This window comes from Talpa europaea (assembly GCF_964194135.1).
Source record: "Talpa europaea genome assembly, chromosome: 1".
In the NCBI taxonomy this organism is placed as follows: Eukaryota; Metazoa; Chordata; class Mammalia; order Eulipotyphla; family Talpidae; genus Talpa; species Talpa europaea.
The window spans coordinates 135,665,181-135,686,067 of record NC_140073.1 but is presented as its reverse complement, the minus strand read 5'-3'; the positions used below and the strand labels follow the sequence as shown (position 1 = coordinate 135,686,067).

The 20,887-nt window shown below is 42.5% G+C and overlaps 1 protein-coding gene across 1 annotated transcript in view; it reads left to right on the top strand.

Moving 5' to 3' along the window:
* Positions 1 to 11,955: 11,955 nt before the first annotated feature.
* KLF7 (KLF transcription factor 7) overlaps positions 11,956 to 20,887 on the top strand; it is a gene marked incomplete at both ends in the record, with an annotated part of 80,988 nt that continues 72,056 nt past the window's right edge. Inside the window, one exon of the mRNA XM_084238442.1 lies at positions 11,956 to 12,057. Within this exon, the coding sequence (XP_084094568.1) occupies positions 11,956 to 12,057 (102 nt within the window). The remainder of the gene's footprint in view (positions 12,058 to 20,887) is intronic.

Here is a 20,887-nt window from a genome sequence, read left to right as displayed (position 1 = left end):
CCCCTCCCCATATTATGGCTTGGTTGTGTTCCTCCTAAAAGTGATACATTGGAGAACTCAGCCTCAGTACCTCAGAATGTGACCTTTTGGAGAAAGAGAGCCTTTACAGAGGTGATCAAGTATAAATGGGGTCTTTCGGGTGAACTTAACCTGATATGACTGCTGTCTTTCTGACTGGGGGATATTCTGACACAGAGACATGCATACAGGGAGTGTGAACACAAGATTCACCTACATGCCCAGGTGAGCATCCTGGAGAAGATCATTCCATCATGTCCCTCAGAAGGAGCCAACTTTGTCCACATGTTGATTTCAGACTTCTATTCTCTAGAGCTGTGAGATAACATACATCTGTCACTTAACCAAGTCTGTGTTACTTTGTTACTGACATTCCAGCAAATGAATACATTCATAAGATTCCACTTACAACTTATTGGCCAAAACTGTGTGCCCCTAGACACCCCTAGACACCTAACTACAGGGAGGCTGTGCAGGAATGTATGTAGCTAAGCCTTTTCCAGCCAGATTACTGGGGTTCTGGTGGCCAATTTATAAAGACGGTTGGACATTGGGTAGATAACCAGGAACATTATCCATGGGAAGAGAGAGATTCATCTGCTAGGATGGGCAGCTCCCCCTCTCATACTGTTCAGAAATTTGAAATAATATTTTAGAGAGAAAGTTGGTTCAGGGAAAGACAAATAGGGGTTGGGATACTAGCACTGATTTTGCCACTTCTTACTATATGGGTTCACACAAGACGCTTTGCCCTCTAAGCCTCAGCTTTTTAATCTGAAAAGTGGGAACAGCAATCTATGCTCTGAGCATTTTAACACTAACTGGGAGGATCAAGATATGAAATGTACCTTTGAACATATAATGGTCTATTCAGATGCAACAGGATCATTAAAGAGCTATGTCAGCTTTCATGTTTGGGAAATGAAGGAAAGTTAGAACAAAGTAAGCTTTTCTAGAAGATAGAGGAGTTGAAAGGGGAACAGCAGTTCCTGTAAATCTAATTCTTACCAACAAGAAAGCACCAATTGATGAAGTGGACATGACATCACTGGAAACAGCCCCATTATCTCAGAGTAAATAGGAGTCAGGTAGGTGGGCGTGGACAGTGGTATTGATTCTAGGCTTCAGGAAGGCATTTGTAATAGTTTCAGAAAAAGGAAGGGGATCAGCCCTTGGCCTATAACAATACACCCAGATCACCTGGGGATCTTGTGAAAATGTATATTGCAATTCTGTTGCTGTGGGTGTGGCTTGCCAGTGTGCAGTTCTAACAAACTCTCAGGTGGTGTCAATATTTCTGGTCCAGAGACCATACTTTGAGTAGCAAGGTCTACATTACTGAAAGGGAAGCTGATCTCAAGAGGGACATATACTCCAGCTCAGTTCCTGAACTGGTTGAACTGCATTTGGAATAACAGTATCCATCCTAGTCATTATTCCTCACAGTGGGTATTGAAAAACTAGCATATCCAGACAAACCAAAATGTTAAATGTCTTAACATTTTTAAAAAAATTAATTGGAAGAACTGAGGATGTTTTGGTTTAAGGTAGAGAAGAATTAGGGAAGATTTGATAATTGCCTTTATATTCCTTAAGGACTGGTATATGGAAGGGGAAAGAAGTCCATTTTGGGGCATTCCAGAACAATCTTGGTTAGTCTTGGCTGCAGGGAAGTTTTACCTATTTATGCTGTTTGATTTTAAGTGAGCAGTAGACATTAAGTATAAAAAATTGCAAAGTTAGTTCAAGGTTTTGGATTTTTTTTTTTTTTTTTTTTTTTTAGCAAGGAAGATTTACTCTTTTCTTCTGAGAGCAGCTTGACTAGGGACAACTCATCTTATTCCAATCAGCTACTGTGATATCTCAAATTAGGACTTTCATAAGAGAGCTATCTACGTGCTCTACACCTCCCTTCTTTCAACTTTTTTTGACAGACTTTAAGTACCAGTATTTATACCCTCATTTCTGCATTTTGAATTTATTGAAACCTTTGCTCATCTTTCTTTTCAGCTTCAAGCCTCTCACCATTTTCTTAGGTAATTATTTCAATGGAATAAAAACATGCTGACTTTTGAGCTTATCTCTTTGTGTTTCACTTCTTCCCAGGACCTAGGTTTGATGAGTTCCTGTTGCAATGCTACTTGTCCGATATCCTCATATGAAATTTTTTAAGTTTTGCTTAAATTTTCCAATTGTTCTCATTGTAGAAGTATCACCAAATGGTATTTCTTTTTAAAATATTTATTGATTGATTGATACAAGCACTGGGTACAGTCAGAAGTGTGGGAGGGGGAGAGAATTCACCAGAGCCAGAGCAGGGAGAAGAACAGGCAGAAGGACCAAAGTACACTGCTGAGGGGAGCAGCGGGCGGCAGGAGAGGTCTGTGCACCATGTGAGACCCTTGCCCAGTGGCCGGGGATCGAACCAGCGCTGCAGAGGCTGTGGGCAGCCTCGCAACCCAGTGCTCAACCGCGGCGCCACTGGGGAGGCCCACCAAATGGTATTTTTAAAGCTCTTTCTAATCTACAATCAGTGCTGAGAATATTGAGTTTAAGAGCACTGACTGCAAGAAGTGATGTTAAATCTCACTTCATTTTGATTTTAACTCAGTTATTCTTTACCTTGTCAGCTCATCAATGTCAATATCCATATACATATTTTCCTTGCATTTTGCTTGTTTTTACTTAGTCTATCTATCTGCTATGATACTCTCACTAGTTTTTAAGACTATCTTCAGTTAACAGAAGGGCAAGCGTCACATACTCATTCACTCTTACAGCTCCAGCACTCAATCTAGTGTTTGATGGAATAGATACTAAATAATTGTTGAGTAATGAAATTATATGGTTTATATGTGAACAACTGGGAATATTTTAGTGGTTCCACCAGAACTCAAAGAAATAAGGCTTAGTTTTGTGAGTTTAAAATTCAAGTGATTACATTCATAGAGGTAAGATTAGTTCACATTTGTCATAAAGACAAATTTATAAGGAACTAATTAATAAATAACAGCATTTAATGGGAGACACAGCTGGAAGATGATGGATAGCTATTATGTCTCTTCTTCCCTATCCTTCGTTACTTTATTCTTATTTGTCTTGTATTTAGTGATAATTGTTTTTTCTGTATCATTGTTCTTGTGTATTATTGTTTCTATTATTTCAATGTGCTTTTTTTTTTTTTTTTTGGTCCTTATTCATACATCCTGTCTGGAAGTAGAAAAATAACAAAGACTTATGTAAATAAATAAAAATTGATACTCTCTGTTTATAAGGGCAATCTTATATAAATAAGTCAGAAGATGAAATTATAGATCAGGAGGTTGCTTTGGTAAAGAAAAAGCAAAAAGAGGAAATTCAAGGCTTGCCAGATACTTTCTAGCAAAAAGTAGATAATCTGTCTAAGGAATCTTTTAAAGGTCATTTAGCATCAGGATATCCTTTATCTTAGGACAGTGTGAAATAAACTCAAATTTAACCAATTCTTGTTTTCAGCTTCCCTTTGGTTGATGTTGTTACCAGTTCTCAGTAAAGTCTGTTATTACCTCACTTGTGAAATGTTACAATATTCAAGATTACAGTTTCTCTTAAAATGTAACCAATGTTAACAGTGGCTATTTCCTGATGAAGTAGGAAGTACCTTAATTAAAAAATTATGTATCTAAATCACTCTGTAAAATGGGCTTTTTGATAATGTGTCTCATACTTTATGTAGATTTGGGACATTTTAGTTACAGAGATTTTTTGTTGGGACCTTTAGAACTTCTATTTTCTTTTGACCACATTTGACATTATTTGAAATAGTACCATTTCCTTTAGCATAGGCCAGCCTAACCAAAGCCAGCACAAATAATACATTGTCCAAATTATACTAGAAAAAGAGTAATACTATTTTTAAATTTTACTAAAATATTTTGCACATTATTTTTGAGTTTTTAAAAATTGTTTATGTACAATAAGAGATATTAGTTTCTCTGTAGGATGATCACATAAATGTTTCCTAGGAATTTATAATATCAAAAGAGCAAGGATGCACATGGATAGGTAGAAAGGCCAAAACAAGCACAACAGGGTTAACACAGACATCCTTCAAAGATTAAAAACTGATATTGCAAAAGGGATGCAAAGGACAGGCTAATTAGTGGCATAGAAAGGACTGGGTAGACTTTCATAGTTGGACAAATTGGGTTGAGGGGATGAGACTTTCTGAGTTATACTGCCTTTTGACTATCATAAAATAGGATTTCCCTAGCTTCCCAAATAATGACCAACACCAGGAGAAGTAGGAAGCAGAGAATGTCCTACGTGAGACCCAGCTCAAGGGAGACAAAACTGAAATACGCTAATATTTACGCAGAACAATATTTAAGCAATGCAAAGTAGGGAGAGATGAGAACTGGGAGAATTGGAAAACATTCTGAGGTGGAGATGGAAGCATTAATGCCTCCATTTGAACTGCATACATGGAGAGTTTAGGTCATTTGCCTCCCTTTCTACTTAAAAAAGCAGTAACCAGTATTAAAAACCGTGACTCAGCGAACTCTTTTAACCATTCAAATAAGCATCTCCTAGTAAAGAAAATTCAGTGAAATTCAAATGAGCAACCCGTCAGCAAAAAAACTGCTGCTGACACTACTATTAATCTTCCAAACTACCCAGATCTATCATACACATAAAAAGTCATCATTGGGAACTTGTGAAGCAGGTATCCCTCACTTAAAGGAATGGCCACTGTCAGCAAAGCTTGCAGTGCAGAGACATTCTATCAAATCAATCGTATGCTCCCATTGATTTCCATTCCAAAATCTGAGATGCATTCTGCTGTTAAATCCCATTAACTGTATGCCAAACCCTTGGAAATAGCATGTTTAAAAGAAAAATGATAATATTCTGATAAAGCATTGACAGTGATATTTAATATATTGATAGTAATGTTGTGCAGTGTTCAACATGTCACAACAAAAAATGCAATTCTACAAACATAACACATTTCTACAAACTATCTCATACATTGCAAAGGGTAATAGTCCTGATAACATTAGCAATTTAACTTCTCATTAGTTTTACAACTGTCTTGGCATTTTTATTTAAAGGAATTCTTTTTATTACTTAAAAAACTTTTCCGAGTTCCTTCTGGCTTCTTTCCCCAAATCTTTGTCCAGAACCCCCTGAACTGCTTGTGATGTTATTCTTAGATGGAGAAAATGAACTAACCAGATTCACTTGTAGGGGTTTATGCAGTGGCTGCTGGGATTTCCCGATCATTGCAACAACTGTGCAATGGAATTTTGGAAAGAAATAAGTGGATCTGTGAAGGTTGGAGTAACTTTTCTAATTTCTGAGCTATAGTATTACCATCTGACATTGGTAATGTGTCTGTGTTTACGGTTCCATTTTCAACCTTTGTACTTCGCTTAATATATGTTGCATGCCTGAATGTTTTTGCATTAAAAATGTTGAATGACTGAATTTAGATGATGATTTTGTTCTTCATTAGAGGATATTGACACTCTAAGTGCTAGCAGCTCAAACTGGAAAAGTCTATAGATATTAATCTCCAGAGGAATTAAGTATCACAGGCCATAATGGCATTTCATGTCCAACATTCTATAATTTGGGCAGGACATTTTGATGGTGAAATTTGCTAAAATCTTGAATTCCTTACTTTATTACTATAATTAGTCTGTTTTTGTTAAGCAGTGGACTATTTGAGTCAGAACAACATGCTCATCACCAATGTCACAACAGATCTGACCTCTATTTTATGATCTGTTATAATGCAAAATTCACTATTCAGGATTAATTTTATTTTTTTAAATAGTGTATTTATTAAATTAAAACACACCCATAAAATCCTCAAAAGCCAATGGAAAGATTAGGATGTTTGACCTCCCTGGTGGCGCAGGGTTAAATCTCAGCACTATCAAGCTATCACCAGAGTTCTATCCTTGGCCACAGAGTTAACCCACATGCCCAGCAGATCCCTCCTGTCTCTCCCACTGCTCCCCTCAGCAGGGTATTTCAGTAGATCTGCCTGTTCTGCATCCCACTCTGTCTCTGGTGAATCTTCTTACCTCCCTGCACCTCTGGCCTACACCCCAGTTCTTCTATGCAAAAACAAATAACATAAATCTTAAAAAAAAAAAAAAAAGATTAGGATGCTTTCTGGAGAGCAGCAGGCTACCCACCAAGAGTTTTTGGATGAATGTTGGCAGCATGTTTTAGCTGTATCAAAGAGAAAGTTAGAGAGGTGGAGACTGGTATATAAGACTGCCTTGAGAGACACAGGTTGAATGTGGAAGAACATGTTTGTGGTCACAAGACCAAGGCTTTGTTTTTCTAGCCCATCATGTCCAATAACTCAACATTTCAATCTCAATATTGGATACACTCAGGAATTACAGGGACATATCCATAACTGAAATGTCTTTGTATTGACAAAAACGCTGAGTACTGTCAAGTGACCACCAGACTGATGTGGCTGTAACCAGCACATTCTTTCTCTGCAGGAAGGATAAGCAGGAAGTCAGATTATAAGTGAGCAGTGAATGAAAAGAGAATTGTATTTTTGAAGAATATTTTATTTTGAACACCAGAGCCTGATGAAGCTGGATTTTTTTCTTCAGTCATGAAACAATGCTCTTACTGTGTGTATGTATACATGTATGTCTCTGTACATATGACCACAAACATGTTCTTCCACATTCAAGCTCTGTCTCTCAGGCAGTCTTACATACCAGTCTCCACCTCTCTAACATTCTCTTTGATACAACCAAAACATGCTCCTGACATTCATCCACAATCATTAAGTTTGCCAGGGAAGCAAAAGTCATTTGTATTAGTGACAAGGCCGTTTACAAATTAGTCTACCATTGAAACATCTCTTCTAAACACCAGGCTCCACCCTTTCCCCCAAGTTGGTAAACATTTTCTACACAATGCAAATACATTAAATTCTACTGCAAAGTGAAATTGCAAATCTTGCAAAAGATTTAAGGTTTCCTGATGTCAATAAAAGTGAGGTAGGTAAAGCAACTGGCAAATGAGGATCTGCAGAGGCAAACTAACAAGTGAAGGTAAAATGAAATAATGATACTTATATTGATACTTTAGAAGAGAATACTTTCAATATTAAAGACCATTGATATTCCTTGTGGAAGTTGCAGAAGCCCTCAAACATTTTTACAGAAATGACCCTCTTTTTGATTATGTATATAACTAAAATATGCAATAAAGTATGTTGTAAGGTGTTTCACATTTTGCAAAAAAGAATAAGCCAACAACCATCTTGATTTGTTTTTTACTTATTCTATAATTAGCACATAGATATACTTAGAACATACATTGTGTTTACTAAAGGATAGAATAAATGTATTTCAGTAGTATTTAATTTTCAAATCTTTTCAAACCCCCACCAACTTTTTTCCAATAATGTTTTAAGTAGATTTACATTGAGGCTTTACCAGTGTTAACCACACTGAGATAACAAGGACTTTAAGTACCAATGAAATAGAAAATTTCTAATGGTTAACAGTCTGGTTTTTCATTCTATCTATTTACTTATTAATTTTTTACTATTTGTTTATAAAATATTCTCCTTTAGCAGTTCTCAGCAGAGGGTAGTTACTCTTTTTTTTTTTTTTTTAAGATTTTATTTTATTTATACAAGAGCTGGGATAGGCCAGATGCGCGGGAGGGTGAGAGGATTCACCAGACAGAGCGGGGAGCAGAACAGGCAGACTGATGAAATACACTGCTAAGGGGAGCAGCAGGCGAGACAGGAGAGGTCTGCTCACCATGTGGGTTGCTCCGAGGCGGGCGGGGATCAAAATGGCACTGCAGAGGCTGTGGACAGCTTCACAGTGTGCGCTCAACCCCTGCGCCACCAGGGAGGCCCGAGGGTATTTACTCTTAACCGTTTCCTACAAGATCACTTCCAAAGGGTGAGATTATTATTTTTTTATTTATATTTTCTTACATCATTGTTCTCCCTTCAGGTGTAGCCCCATAGTTCTCTCACCACGACCAATGACTCATCACCATCATCCCTTGTGCTCTGCCTTCCCCCTCCCTTGCTGTTTGCCTCAAATCTATGGTCAGCTTGCAACTTTTATCTTCTCCCTGACTCAAAGGGTGATATTATTAAAAGTGACATCTCCAACAGCAATGCATGTAGGAGAGACAGACTTTAGAGTTAAGGTGGAGTCAGATGTATATTTGAATCTGCTTCTGCCTCTTAAGAGGTATGGTATTAGGCAAATTATGTGTCCTCTCTGAACCTTAGTATCTTCACCTGTGAAAATGGAGCAATAATAGCTGCCTCACAAGACTGGGGTGAGGATGTAAAATACTGGGTACAAAAAGGTATTCAGTATGCAGTAGTTATGGCAGTGCTGTTTATTTTTGGTTTGTTTGACGGCCAAAGTTCTATTGTGACCTTAATTTGTTGATTGTTTTGCACATTTGGATTCTTTGCAAGTGTTTTACAATGTGAAACTAGGGTCTCTAGGCTATAAAATGTAGCCAGGTACAACTAATATTGAAAATGTGCCTTTAGGAGTGCATTGTTGCATAAATCTCTTAGAACAAATTCTAATATATTCTATAATGCTATGAAAAAGTCATAATGAGGTTTAACACTGTGAAATTTTGGTTGAGTTCTCCTGTAAGTTGGAAGGCTGATATTTACATGGGGTAAATCTCAATGGAAGGTTCCCTTCTCCATACCCAATCAATTTTTATAAACATGACTTGACTTAAAACCAAGAAAACCTAGTTTTTCATGGTATAGAGAGTCTACGCAAAGTGATCTTGGAAATCAGATCATCCTGGATTTAAACCGCCGCTCAGGTGCTTTCTGTTGTGTGACCTTGACCAATTTAATATTACTAAACCTGGGGATGGTCATCCACAAATTTAAAGATAATAAAAAAGACCTACCTAGGAACTGTCATGAGGATGAAATATGATATTACATATAAAATGTTTATGTGAGCATATAGCCCAGTACATTTTAAGTATGTAATAAAAAGAAAGCATTATTTGTAAAATCTTCAAATTTACAAATTAACAGGCTGTCCTATTTTATCCAAAAATGGTAATACAATAACACAAGAACAAAAATTAAGTCCATTTGAGTCTGAAACATCATATTATATGCTTCAGTTTCATATATTTAAGTTCCTTGCCTTCTCAAGTTTCATATATTTAAGTTCCTTTCCTTCCTCTATTGCTCATAAAATTGTCTTTTGCCCTCGTCCTTCTCCAAAGCCCCCTCCAGATTCCCACATGCAATAGAAATAGCCTATCAGGAGGTGGCAGGGAAGACCTTATTATAAAAGGGCAAGGAGTTTCTACCTCTTCTCCAAGACTTCCATATGTCCCCACTGTAGGTCTATAAGTTCAGATCTTATTCAAGTTACTTAGCTCAAGCCAGGACATAATGATCACTGATACTATTCCCCTAGACACTATGTTAGGTGAGTTAAAAATGATATTTTGACTCTTCATAACACCCAGGCAAGACAGATACCACCATCCCTATATCTGAGATGAGTTGGCAGGTCTGAACTAGTAATTTGCTCAAAGTCACACAGCTACTAAGTGACAGCACCAATGACCAGAAGGTTCAAGTTAATGCTTTAATTGGGATGTGGTGGCTAAGTGGTTTTCTACTTCTCCAAAGTATCTGACCTTTTCAAGAGAGGCAAAGCTGCCATACTGGCGCTAACACGTATGTGTGCTATCATGATTCATGTGTAAGTTTTAACCTTTTAATACCATTTATTTGGCACCACGAAAGTGTTTATTTAACAAACACACCAAAATTCTTCCACATTCCATGCATACACATTATACTGAGTGTACTGATTCAAATCATGCAATGGATGCTGTAGATTTGACCTATCTAATCCTAGACATCATAAAGTAAATAAGCTAGACTTCCCTGAATCTAGCTAATTCCTCTTTATTTTTCCCCGGCAAATACTGCATTTCAAATTGTGCTCCTTCTGCAAAAGCAGAAGCTTTCAAATAGTCCTATGGAGTTCCACATAGTCTGAAGGAAGGAAACCTGAGAAAGGCAATTAAGATGGATGTGTTTCTTCCATTACGGGTAAAATTGTTCCTCATCTCTGAATAAGCACCGATTCTGCAATCATTCCAAAAGTGGAAGTTCAGCCCACAGTGCATTTTGGGGAAGCTTGAACCACACCTACCATTTAAGGCCAAGCAAACAACTGGTCAACCCCAACTAGGTGCGTTGTGCAGGGTTTTCATCTAACAGGATCTTTCTCTGTCTCTCCATGTGAAGTTCCAGAAAACCACCCAGTCCCTCCTGCCCCCACCGCAGCCCCGCGGCCCCCCTTTCCAGAAGCCGCAGGGGAGCCTCACGTTTAAGCCCCTCTACCAAGCTGCGCCCCCCCTTGCGCTCTACGCCACCCGGACCCCCCAATTCTCTTGAACACACACAAGTGAATCGTCCCCCCTCATTCAAGTCTAACTGGGAGTCAGACTTCCTGCCCCGTCCCCAACTTGGGGTCAGAGGGAAAGGGGTGTGCGTGGCCGGGGCGCGCCCTGGGGGCGCTTGCGGGGCGGGGGCGGGGACCCCGGGGCAGGGCCCCCCGCGCTGTGTCGAGTTCCATTGTGTGGCACTTCCTCCTCGGGCGCTTCCTCCGGCACCCAGCAGCCTGGGGGGCTCGGGACGGGGCTTTCGGGGCCTTTTACTCTTTTTCCGGTTTATTTTTCAGTAGTGGGGACCCCCCTGCGGGCCCCCGCTCCCGCGCCGGGGGGGGGGCGGAGTGGGCAGCGCCGTCCCTCCCCCCGCGGCGCCCCCCGCGGCTCCCCGCCCGCCCGTCCCTCCTCCAGGCGGCGTCCTCGGCGCGCGCGCCGGACTTTCCCCTCCCGCCGGCCGGCCGCGTCCACACCGGAGCGGCGCCGCGCGACTCCCTCCCCTCCCAGAGGCGCAGGGGCTCCGGGCTCCCCTCGGCACCCAAGCGCGGGTCGGAGGCCGGGGTTCGGCCTCAGCCCGGCCGCTCCGGCGTCCGGGGAGCCGCCGCGAGGCCCTCCCCGTCCCTGGCGCTCTCGCGCTCCCCGGCCGCCGCGCGGCCGCCTCAGCCCCCTTATATAGCCCTCTAAAAATAGCTCGCCTCGCGCCGCCTTGTAAGGCAGCAGGGAGATCCGCCGCGCGCCAATCCGCGCTGGCCGCCGGGGCCAAGCCCCGCCCCAGGCCCCGCTCCGCGCTCTCCATTGGCCCTCAGTGACTTCATGAGCCCCCTGTTTACCTTACATGGTCACACGCGGCCTGATGGACGCCCTCCTCCGAGGTCCCACGGCTGCGCGGAGGGCCGGGCGGGGGGAGGGCGTTTGGGGAGGAGGAAGAGCAGGAGGAGGGGAAAGGGAGCAGGGAGGGGGGCGGGGGAGAGCTACAAACTAGCAAGGATGGGGTGGGGGGTGGGGAGGGAAGGGAAGGGGTGGGGGGGGGAGAGAGAAGCGATCGCGAGAAAAAAAAAAATGCAACCTCCCAAAATAAAGAGCAAAGATTGCATTAGGAGCGAACAGCGCTGCAGAAATAGATGGCAGCTTCGTGTCAGTGAGTTTGCGTCCCCTTTCCTGAGGCACGAGCTGGAGTAATCAGAGCCCTGGAAGGGAATTGTTGCTCCCGCGGAGAAGTCCCCTCTCCTGGCAGCCGCCTGCACTGTCCACGCCGGATGCCTCTCTCCATCCACCCCACGCACCCGCTCCTCGCTCCTCACCTCCTCTCGCCCTCGCTCCCGCATTGATTTTTTTTTTCCTTTTTAGTTGACTGAAACAAAACAAAACAAAAGGGCCACTGGATGTCTGCCTTCCTGGGGGGTGAGCCAGACAGACTGACAAACAAACAGACCCAACTGTGCTCGGGGGAGGGTTTCTCCTCCCGCTTTGCCCGGCAGCAGCAGCATGGACGTGTTGGCTAGTTATAGTATATTCCAGGAGCTACAACTTGTCCACGACACCGGCTACTTCTCAGCTTTGCCATCCCTGGAGGAGACCTGGCAGCAGGTGAATGATTTAAATTACTTGTGTAAATCGTGTGGTGGCGGCCGAGACGCAGGGGCTGCGTTGGTGTGGGCTTGGGGTTGAATTTTTTGGGGGGTATTTTATTTTTTTCCTCCTCCCTTCTTTGTGTGTTATTTAAAATGTTTTTCGGAAACAGTCATCTGCGCTTACCTCTTCTCCACCCACCCACCCCTGGCCCCGTAGTGTGCTGAGCTGAGCAGCCCCGGTCCGAGCTGCCTTGCAATTCAGTCACCAACACACATCCTGGTGCACACGTTGTCCGGGGCTCCCTGTGCCCCAGCAGAGACCTGTCCAACTTCTGGGGTTCGGAGGAGCCGGGTGGGAAGGTAGTGTGGGGGCTTTTCGAGCTATTGCTGACAAGAGGACCGCGTCCCTCCATGCGCGAGCTCCACTTACTTGGTACCTTAAATCAGGTTCATCTCTTTCAACTGGTGCTGACGACCGTCAGATGGTGGTTGGTGGTGGTGGGGTGGGGGGAGCAGAAGCAAAGCAGAGTGTTTTCCTAGTAATTAGCGAGTGTCAATAAAGAATAGGAACTTGATTTTGAGATTAGAAGGTGGGTAGAAGGGAGAGGACCCCAGGGGCACTCTGTATCCATGTAACTCTATCGCTGATCCTGCATTGTAGGTTTCCCCAGGGCAGTGTCTCCAGAAAGAAAACACCCTCTACCAGTGCCCTTGTTTCTCTCTCTCTCTCTTTTTTTTTTTTTTGTTTGAGGTCTCTCTCCAGTTAGACTGCACAACCTCTGACAAAGCGTGACAAAGCCTGGCGTGTGCTTCCATGCCTCTGATTTTGTCTTAGAGGACTAGTTAAGAAACTGCTAGGATGCTGAAAGGCGCTGATGCCAAGTTGGCTAAGCGTCCCAGTGAGGGCGAAGTGAGGCTGGTGACAAGTTCACGGGCTTTGTGAAGTGGAATAAAGAAAGTGCTGGTCAGTGGAAAGTGCTGGATCTGCTGCGGAAACTGCTTTTGGGTGTTTTTTGGTTTTTTTTTTTTTTTCCCTTCCTTAGCAAGGATTGGGAGCTGCTGAGGGGCATTCTGCAGGAAAGATGGTGGGTGGGTGGTGAGAGAGCATGGGTATTCTTTAAAAATTCTACAGTATGCACCATGGAAAGTCCAAGATGACAGTGGGGATTTGCACTTCAGAAGTGTGAACTTACACAGCCCTCTTAGAGAAATCCACTTGCCCTTGGGGAGGGCTTCCAGAGGCTTGGTGTGTGGCTGCCCATGTAACTTCTCCGCACTGTGACAGCAGCTTGTTAAGGCTAATGAAGGGCTGAATTTCCTCTGCCAGGATCCAAAACAGAATTTGCCAGCTTGAAGCTGGGATGTAACAGTTGCTGCTTTAGACAGTGGAGGTTTGGCTTTTGGTATAAGGATCCCAGTGGCAAAGCCCGTCTCCTGTGCCATTGTTGTTAATAGTTGCTCTTCTCTCCTGATTAGAGGCTGCGACTTTTCCGCCAAGTATCCGCCTCTGCTGTCCTTGTGTCCATGCATGCACTCCTGCTCAAGGAAGCTGGCAGATATGCTTGACTTTGTCTAAATGCACACGCAGTTCATATGTTTTTAGTATAAGGCACTTCTTCAGGGCACCCTTTCCCCCATGCCTAACAGAAATGTCTCATGAGGGTCTCACTAGATCATTTCTTCTCTTATTTTTGCATGCTAATTAAGCCAAAATGTTGCCAGAATTTCATTTTCAGAAATAGCGTTCTCTTCACACTGTCAGCCCACTGGTGTCGAATTAGTTGCGTATTAACAACTGTCTAGACAGGTTAGGGAAGGGAATCTGTTGATTTAGTCAGCCTGCCCAAGGCAGCCCTTGTTTGTGACTAACTGTTAAGCAGTGTTGGAGGAAAGAAAGTTGGCTTTATTTGTTACAACGTTCCCTCCTGATGAATCACACAACTTTGTTTTGGTTCAAGTTTTCACAGTAGTAAAGCCTGCTTTTGGAGAAGGCCTCTCCAGGGGAAACCTGCTTTTCTAGATCTGGTTAGACCATCCAGGAGAAAGTCTAGTTCTGAAAAGAAACATCATTGGCCTGATAATTAGGGGATGTAGCAGATCTATTGTTTCCTCAGGAGCCTTGTCTTCTCCATCCCTCCTCCCTTCTCCTCCTCACCCTCTACAAGCTTAGTGTCTACATGCAGGCAAAGGAATTTTCAAGCCTTCCCCCCCCCCCTCTTATTTCTTGCCTTAACCCGCCAACTGCCAGCCATCCTCACCTTAAAACTCTTAACCAACCTATTTCTGAGACCTGCTCATAATCCATAGTGAAACATAACTTATGGGGGAACACTCTTAAGTAAGATTTCACTCTAAGGAGTGGTCTGCTTTGGATCCTGCAGTCATAACTGCTCTATATAAAGGTGACTGTGACCGTAAGTTAATATGATGACAAAACCTCCAACTCCTATCTCTAACTTCCTCCTTTTCTCCCCCCCCCCCTGGCAATTCCTCACAGTTTTCTAAGTATGGGGGTGTGTGTGTGTGGGGGGGGTGGTTATATGCAACTGTTGGTTCTAAATCAACCATCAGATGGTGAAATTCTGAGACTCCTTTGCATAAAATGGTTCAAGAAGGTTGTTACAAAGAACCCCAGGCAGATGGAAGTTTTCTGATGCTCTGGAGTAATCAGATTTTAGAGGTCAAATGAGGAGCAGTTATTAGATGTTCTTCTGAAAGCGAACAGTGTACCTGGGCTTGAGATGAGTGAAATACAGAGATTCCAATGATCTGATTTGATTTGTAGAGAAAGAGTGGCTTAGATGATAAACCCAAGAACATCTGTGCATTTGAAAATTGAAGATGGACAATTTGGGATTTTATTTTAAACTTACTGTCTGAGATAATTGTCCTGCTTAATAGTCAGTGAGCCTGCGATGGTCCTCCTGCCATGGGGGTCATCATTTTGACATTGGATTTTCAGGCAATGAGGTCTTAGCCACATACAGCTCCAAATCTGAAAATCATTGCCGGTGTAATTTTAAAATCCAGATGGACATCCTACATTAACAGCTTTCCATTCCTGGGCTCTGACTGCATACTTAAGCACTTGGCCCAAGTAACATCATCTCTGCCTGTCATATAACTGTAAATTACACTGTGCTTATGTGGTCTATTATTTTATGGAATTCAGCTGACGCACAACTCTTACGGCTACCAGCCTTAAGCTCTTTGGAAACTTGCAGGAAATATTCCAAGAGCTGTCTGAGCAAAAGTAGGAAAAAGTCAAAGGTAGGACAGAAGGGTACCACTTGATGGATAAAGAGAGACCCATTCATGAGTCTTGTTGCCAATAGAAATCATGACTTTTCTGGACCCACTGGTGATTTGGAAAATATAAAGCCTTCGATGCAACATTTTTGGCTATTTTTCTTCAGGAAGCTAGAAGCCTTTTGGGATTTGGACATATTCTTTATACCTAGTGTGCTATTTCATGATTGCAAGTCAAGTAATGAAATTCTAAGTCTTATTTGCACTTAGCTTTGCTTCATGCCATTGAGGAACATGGTATGTTTACTTGAAAATGCTTATGGAATTATGCTTGTTGTTAATGCTGATTCATAATTGGCAGATGGGGTCAGTTTCAGGCCTCCCTTTTTGCACAGAGAAAATTTTCCACTGCTACTGGAAACAAATAAATAAATCATAGAACATTCCTCCCTCCTCCCCCTTCTATTCCCCCATTGTTTTAAACTAATGGCATACTTGGCTACTGTAAGAACTAAAGTATCCCCATAAAGCTGCAATTTCATCTTGGTTTCAGGCACCCTGAAACACTTCTTACAAGGGCCTTTGGTATGAGGCATCTCCAGGGGACAACCGACAGAAATGGTTGCCTTCCAAGAACTGCCTCATGGTGCAAGGAATGGGATTTGGTCTGTGAGCTGCATCGCCTCTGTCTGTATAGTGATCTCCTCTTGCACTGCCTTCTGGAGGGCTGGGCAGCCAGGTGCTGTCTCAGCCAGAAAGACAAAGCAAACTGTAGGGTCCCTGCATCTGCAGGTTTGCCTCTGTCCCCGATTTGCAGAAAACCTTGTCATGAATTAGAATTTCTTGGCAACAGCACCACCCAGGGAAATTTGTAGACACAAAGGAGCCTTGCTTAACCACATTGAAAGGATAAAACAGCTGCCTTTTTTTTTTTTTTTTTTTGGTATGTGATTTGTGTGCTCGTCAGTTACCATAAATCTATTTTTTTATTTGAAACAGTGACTTATTGATGAGAAAAAATAACTAGAACTGCCCTGTTATCCAGATTTTCTTTATAAGGATGCAATCACTAGATAAATAGATAGCTTTGCAAATGAAAGCACATGTGAATGCAATCAATCACACACTTAAGCCTTTTTTTAAAAAAGAGGTTCATGCCATTCATTTACATGTTCTTTTAAATAGATATATCTTTGTGTAGATTTGGGAGCTCTCAAACATGATCATTCCGTCTACCTGTTTGCAGTTTGGTATTTTAAAGTGAATGCATGTTACGATGCAGAGTTTTACTACATCTGTCCTTGGGGGGGGGGGTGTGTGAAGGAGATGGTAACTTCTTTGTTCTCCCTGAAACTCCCACAGCCCCCCCCCCCCCACTCCCTACCCTGGGAAGAATGTGATGTTGGGGTCCAATCCATTTAAAGGGCAACATTGAAGATGCACTGTGACAGCCTCCCCCTGAAATGATTTGTGTATGGGTGTCAGGGACCTCCAAATGTGGCTGGGCTCTCCCTCTCTCCCAGTCCATCCGAAATCTAATGCCAGTGGGGACTATTTGCCTTGCCACTTTCAGGGGAGTAGTTTAGGTAGGGTCCTAATGTGATTTTTAGTAGCCATTGTCGTCTAAATCCTCAGATTCTTCTTCCTTCTGAGAATTCTTGTATTTTAACTTTTTGAGTACAAGGAGGCATTTCAGTCTTCATTAATCACTTTGTGCTTATTGGGGAAAGAGGAATACAGGTTGAGTCCCAACTGGCTCATGTTGTTAGGAAAACTGCTCTGACCAGATGGGTTGGTAGGCACCCCCTATCTCTGCAGTATGTGGTAGCTTGCAAAGGGGATTTTATCACCTTTGTGGAACCCCAGGACTGGTGTCTACAGGGAATGCCTTGGTGATTCTGTTCCCTCTGATATATCAGTTAGCTTCTGTTGAGATTGGGACTTGCTGAAAGTTTAGGACAGCTCCCCAATTTAACCTGAGTGGTGCCAGAAGAATAGGGGCTGAGATTTAATCTCTCTACAAATAAATCCTCTCCTCCTCTTTTTTTCTCCCAAGTCAACTTTCCAAGTACGTTTGCTTCACAGAAACTACTGGAAACATTTTAACCCAAATTGCCAAATCTTACCAAGCACAGTGATGAGGAAGCTCTACAACTACTAGTGGTACTAAAGTTGGTGGAACAAGTTTTCTAATCACAATTGTTGCGAGTCCCATCAATAAGATCAGAAACACACCAGCCGAAATAACAGTGTGTGCTTATCTTAGAGTCCACATGAGAGACCATCCTCATTCAATTTAGTTGAAGAGTTCCTTACTCCAGGACATGCTCTTGCCTAAAATTGGCTGTGATCTTGTTCTTCTGCCTACTCCGCTTTTATTTTCTGTCACTGATTTGGAGAATTATTTCTGCTGCTGTGAATCCTGGTTGTTATCCTCACTTGATATTTTTGTATGACTCTGAGAACTTGGTCCTTCTAAGTGTCCTGTGTCCGTTGTGTTCCCTATGACAGTAGTTTCCAGCACCCACTCCACTCCAGGCATGATGTATCCATGTTACAGCTTAGGGTGTGCAGCAGCCTTGAGACATGGGTTTGGTGTCTGTCTGCTCATGGTGTGTGAGCAACTTCTGATTTCATAGTGGCACCACCCCTGATTGAGCTGGGGGATGAACCAGTCAGACCAGGCAGGCTTTTATTTGTTTATGTTAAGATATGGACACTATTTCAGAGTAAATACATCATTCCTTAATTAAGGTTATATGCAAAAAACTGTTTGGGGGATGCACAGTTGAACTGGTCAATAGTCTGCCCTCTGTGAACTTGTCTCCAACAGGAGAGAGTAGGTGTCCTCAAAATAAAGTAATGCAGGACCAGAACACAATTGTCAATGAGATTTAGTGTCCTGGAACACTGACCTGTATCTGTCTGTATCTACCCCCTTTTTTACATCCATGTTTATAGAACATGCTTGAGATTTTCTAAGTTCTGTTGTGCTTCCAGCCAAAGCCTTGTCAGGGGCTGGCGGCACTTTTAGGGCAGATGAGGGTACACTGTGACTACACATGTCAGTAATGCCAGGAAACAGCATTCATGTCTGTGTCATTCGGAAATGATTAGGGATAATTAAAAATAATTAACGTAGAGCCATATGCAATGTCTATTTCTGAATATGGGCTTATTGACATTTCCTGATGGTCAGATTGAAAGTCAAGTCCAGCACTGGTAACCAGTGTAGCGCACAGATCCTTAGAATTTCAGATCTTGAAAGGGTCTTGGTTTTCTCAACTCTGAAACACTGGGATTGGACCAAGTGACTGTGAAAGCCAGATGGGGCACTGGGCCCTCTGAGGTCACATGGTCATTGTGGGTACCAAGTGTAGAGCCCCTGCAGTTTGTTATTTTCCATCTGCCTATTCTGAATATACTTTAGGTCATTTCTCATTTCCTCCTCTCTTTCTTCCTCTCTCCCTTTAAAGGGAAGCAAGAAAAATCCCCTTTTTATTTTGAACAGTACTAGAAGGTGGACTTTTGGAATTGTCTGGGCCTTATACCCAGCTCTAGAATATCTTGGAGAAGATTTTGTGCAGTCCCTTGGAAAATGTATACTGTCTTGGAAACAAAACAAAAGCCCCCCCAACAGTGGCTCTGGTCTCATAAAAAAAAAAAAAAAAAAGTACTGTCACTTAAATGCTAACAGATGGAATGGGAGAAGGCGGTGGCATGGGGAAGTATGTGGTCAGGAGTTGGGTGGATGATGGAGCTGGAGTTTGATGTAGGAAGCATCAGGTGTGAAAGGGAGTTGTCTCTGACACCTTGCCAGTAAAGAGATTCTGTAACAGCCAATTCAGGAAAATCTTTTTTTGAAATGTTCTTAAATTCTTGAGGGAGTTGGATGGGGAGTGAGGTTGTTATATTTTACAATTTTGAATAAAAAATACCGCATATCGTGATTAGCTGTTGGTAAGATGGTCGGCCTCTGTGAGATTTTAAGAACATCCCATTGGGGTAGAAGGATGAAGGAAGCTGAATTTTCATATCTCAGTGAAGAAAGAAAATGCCTGTGCTCCTCTCTCCTTTGCCCAGGACCTTTTAGCTCTGATGGTGAAAATTCTCTTTTGGAACTTGTCTCCCAGCTTGGTTGCACCTCTTGTGATCTGAAATTTCCTTCCCAAGTGGTGACTTCTTTATTTCCTTAAAACGTGAATCTATGTCTCCAACTCCAGATATTCTCCTGAATTCCAGGCTCTCGTTTTTGAAATAGAACTGAGACAGACAGTGAAAAGTTTTTGGATCATGCCAGAATCTCCTGAGCTGAATGTCCCAAAGCTTGAACTCTTTCACTTCTCTCCTCCTTTTTCTGGCTTACCTATGTCTTTATTGATAAGACCTTTATTCCAGTGATCTGTTTTAAAGTTTCACTAGTCTTTGACCCCTCCCTTTCCCTTGAATCTAATCAATTGACAAAGATTATTGATTGGCTCATGCAATACTTTTGCATGGCCTTCAACTTTCTGCTGCCTCTGCCATCTCCCTGGGCTAGGTTCCCCTAATACCTCCCTCAAATTGAGTTTCTATATCTGTCACCATGTTTTCCAATGTCAGTGGCTCTCTGTCACACATGGATGAGGCTAGACTTGTAAGAGTCAAGGTGCTCCAAGGTAATGGTCAGCTTTTCTCTCCTTTCGTGAGTAGTAAATACCCAGGTGGACTGAGACTGCTTTTCCTATTTCTGTCTTTAGTCTTGTCATTTAACTTCAGCCTTTTGCTTCTTCCTTGCTCTCGACTTCCAGTTCTTTTTGTCCAAATTCTACCCATCCTTTAACTTTCAGATCATTGTCACATCTTCCAGGAAACTCCCTTTCTGTTTCTCAGCCAACAGTAATTGCTATTATTTCTCCACTCTTTTCACTTCCTCCTCATGTTTTTCATTTTTGTTATCATATAGCTTTTTCCCCCTCCATTGTCTAATTTTCCCAGTTAGGTTGTATGCCTTAGTTACAATTTTGATAATAAATTATATAACTGTATAACTCTTCAGTCTCATGGTAGGCCTGTAACAGATATTTGGGGACTATGGTATGACGTAAGATTTGACTACCTCTGTAGCAGTGGTAGTCAACTGTGCCTGCACCCCAGACCAAATAAATCTGTATACCTTTGGGTGGAACCCAGGCCTCAGTGTTTTTCAGTCTTCCAGGTGATTCCAATGTGCAGCCAAGGCTTTTTTTCATCTATAGAGGGTCAATATCAGGTGTAGCAGAGGGGCCAGTGCCTACACCTTATGGAAATATTTCATTTCTGTATCACTTGGACTCTAAGCGGAACAGTTTCCAGGAAGCGGGATGGTGCTGGTGGATGTATTTCATCTAGCTCTGTGGTTCATAGACTGCCCAGCTGTTGTTTCAGCCTTCTTGCTTTGCTTCCCTTCACCCTGAAGTACCCAACACAGTCCCATGTGGCTCATGTTTTCCCTGACCCACTAGAAGTTTACTTAACCTGGTCACATTCTGTTTCTGCTGCCTTGTGGCATGAAGCTCCAGCCATGCCATGCTTCAAATAATTCCGTCTCGGCAGGCCCTCGACCATGATTTTCCACT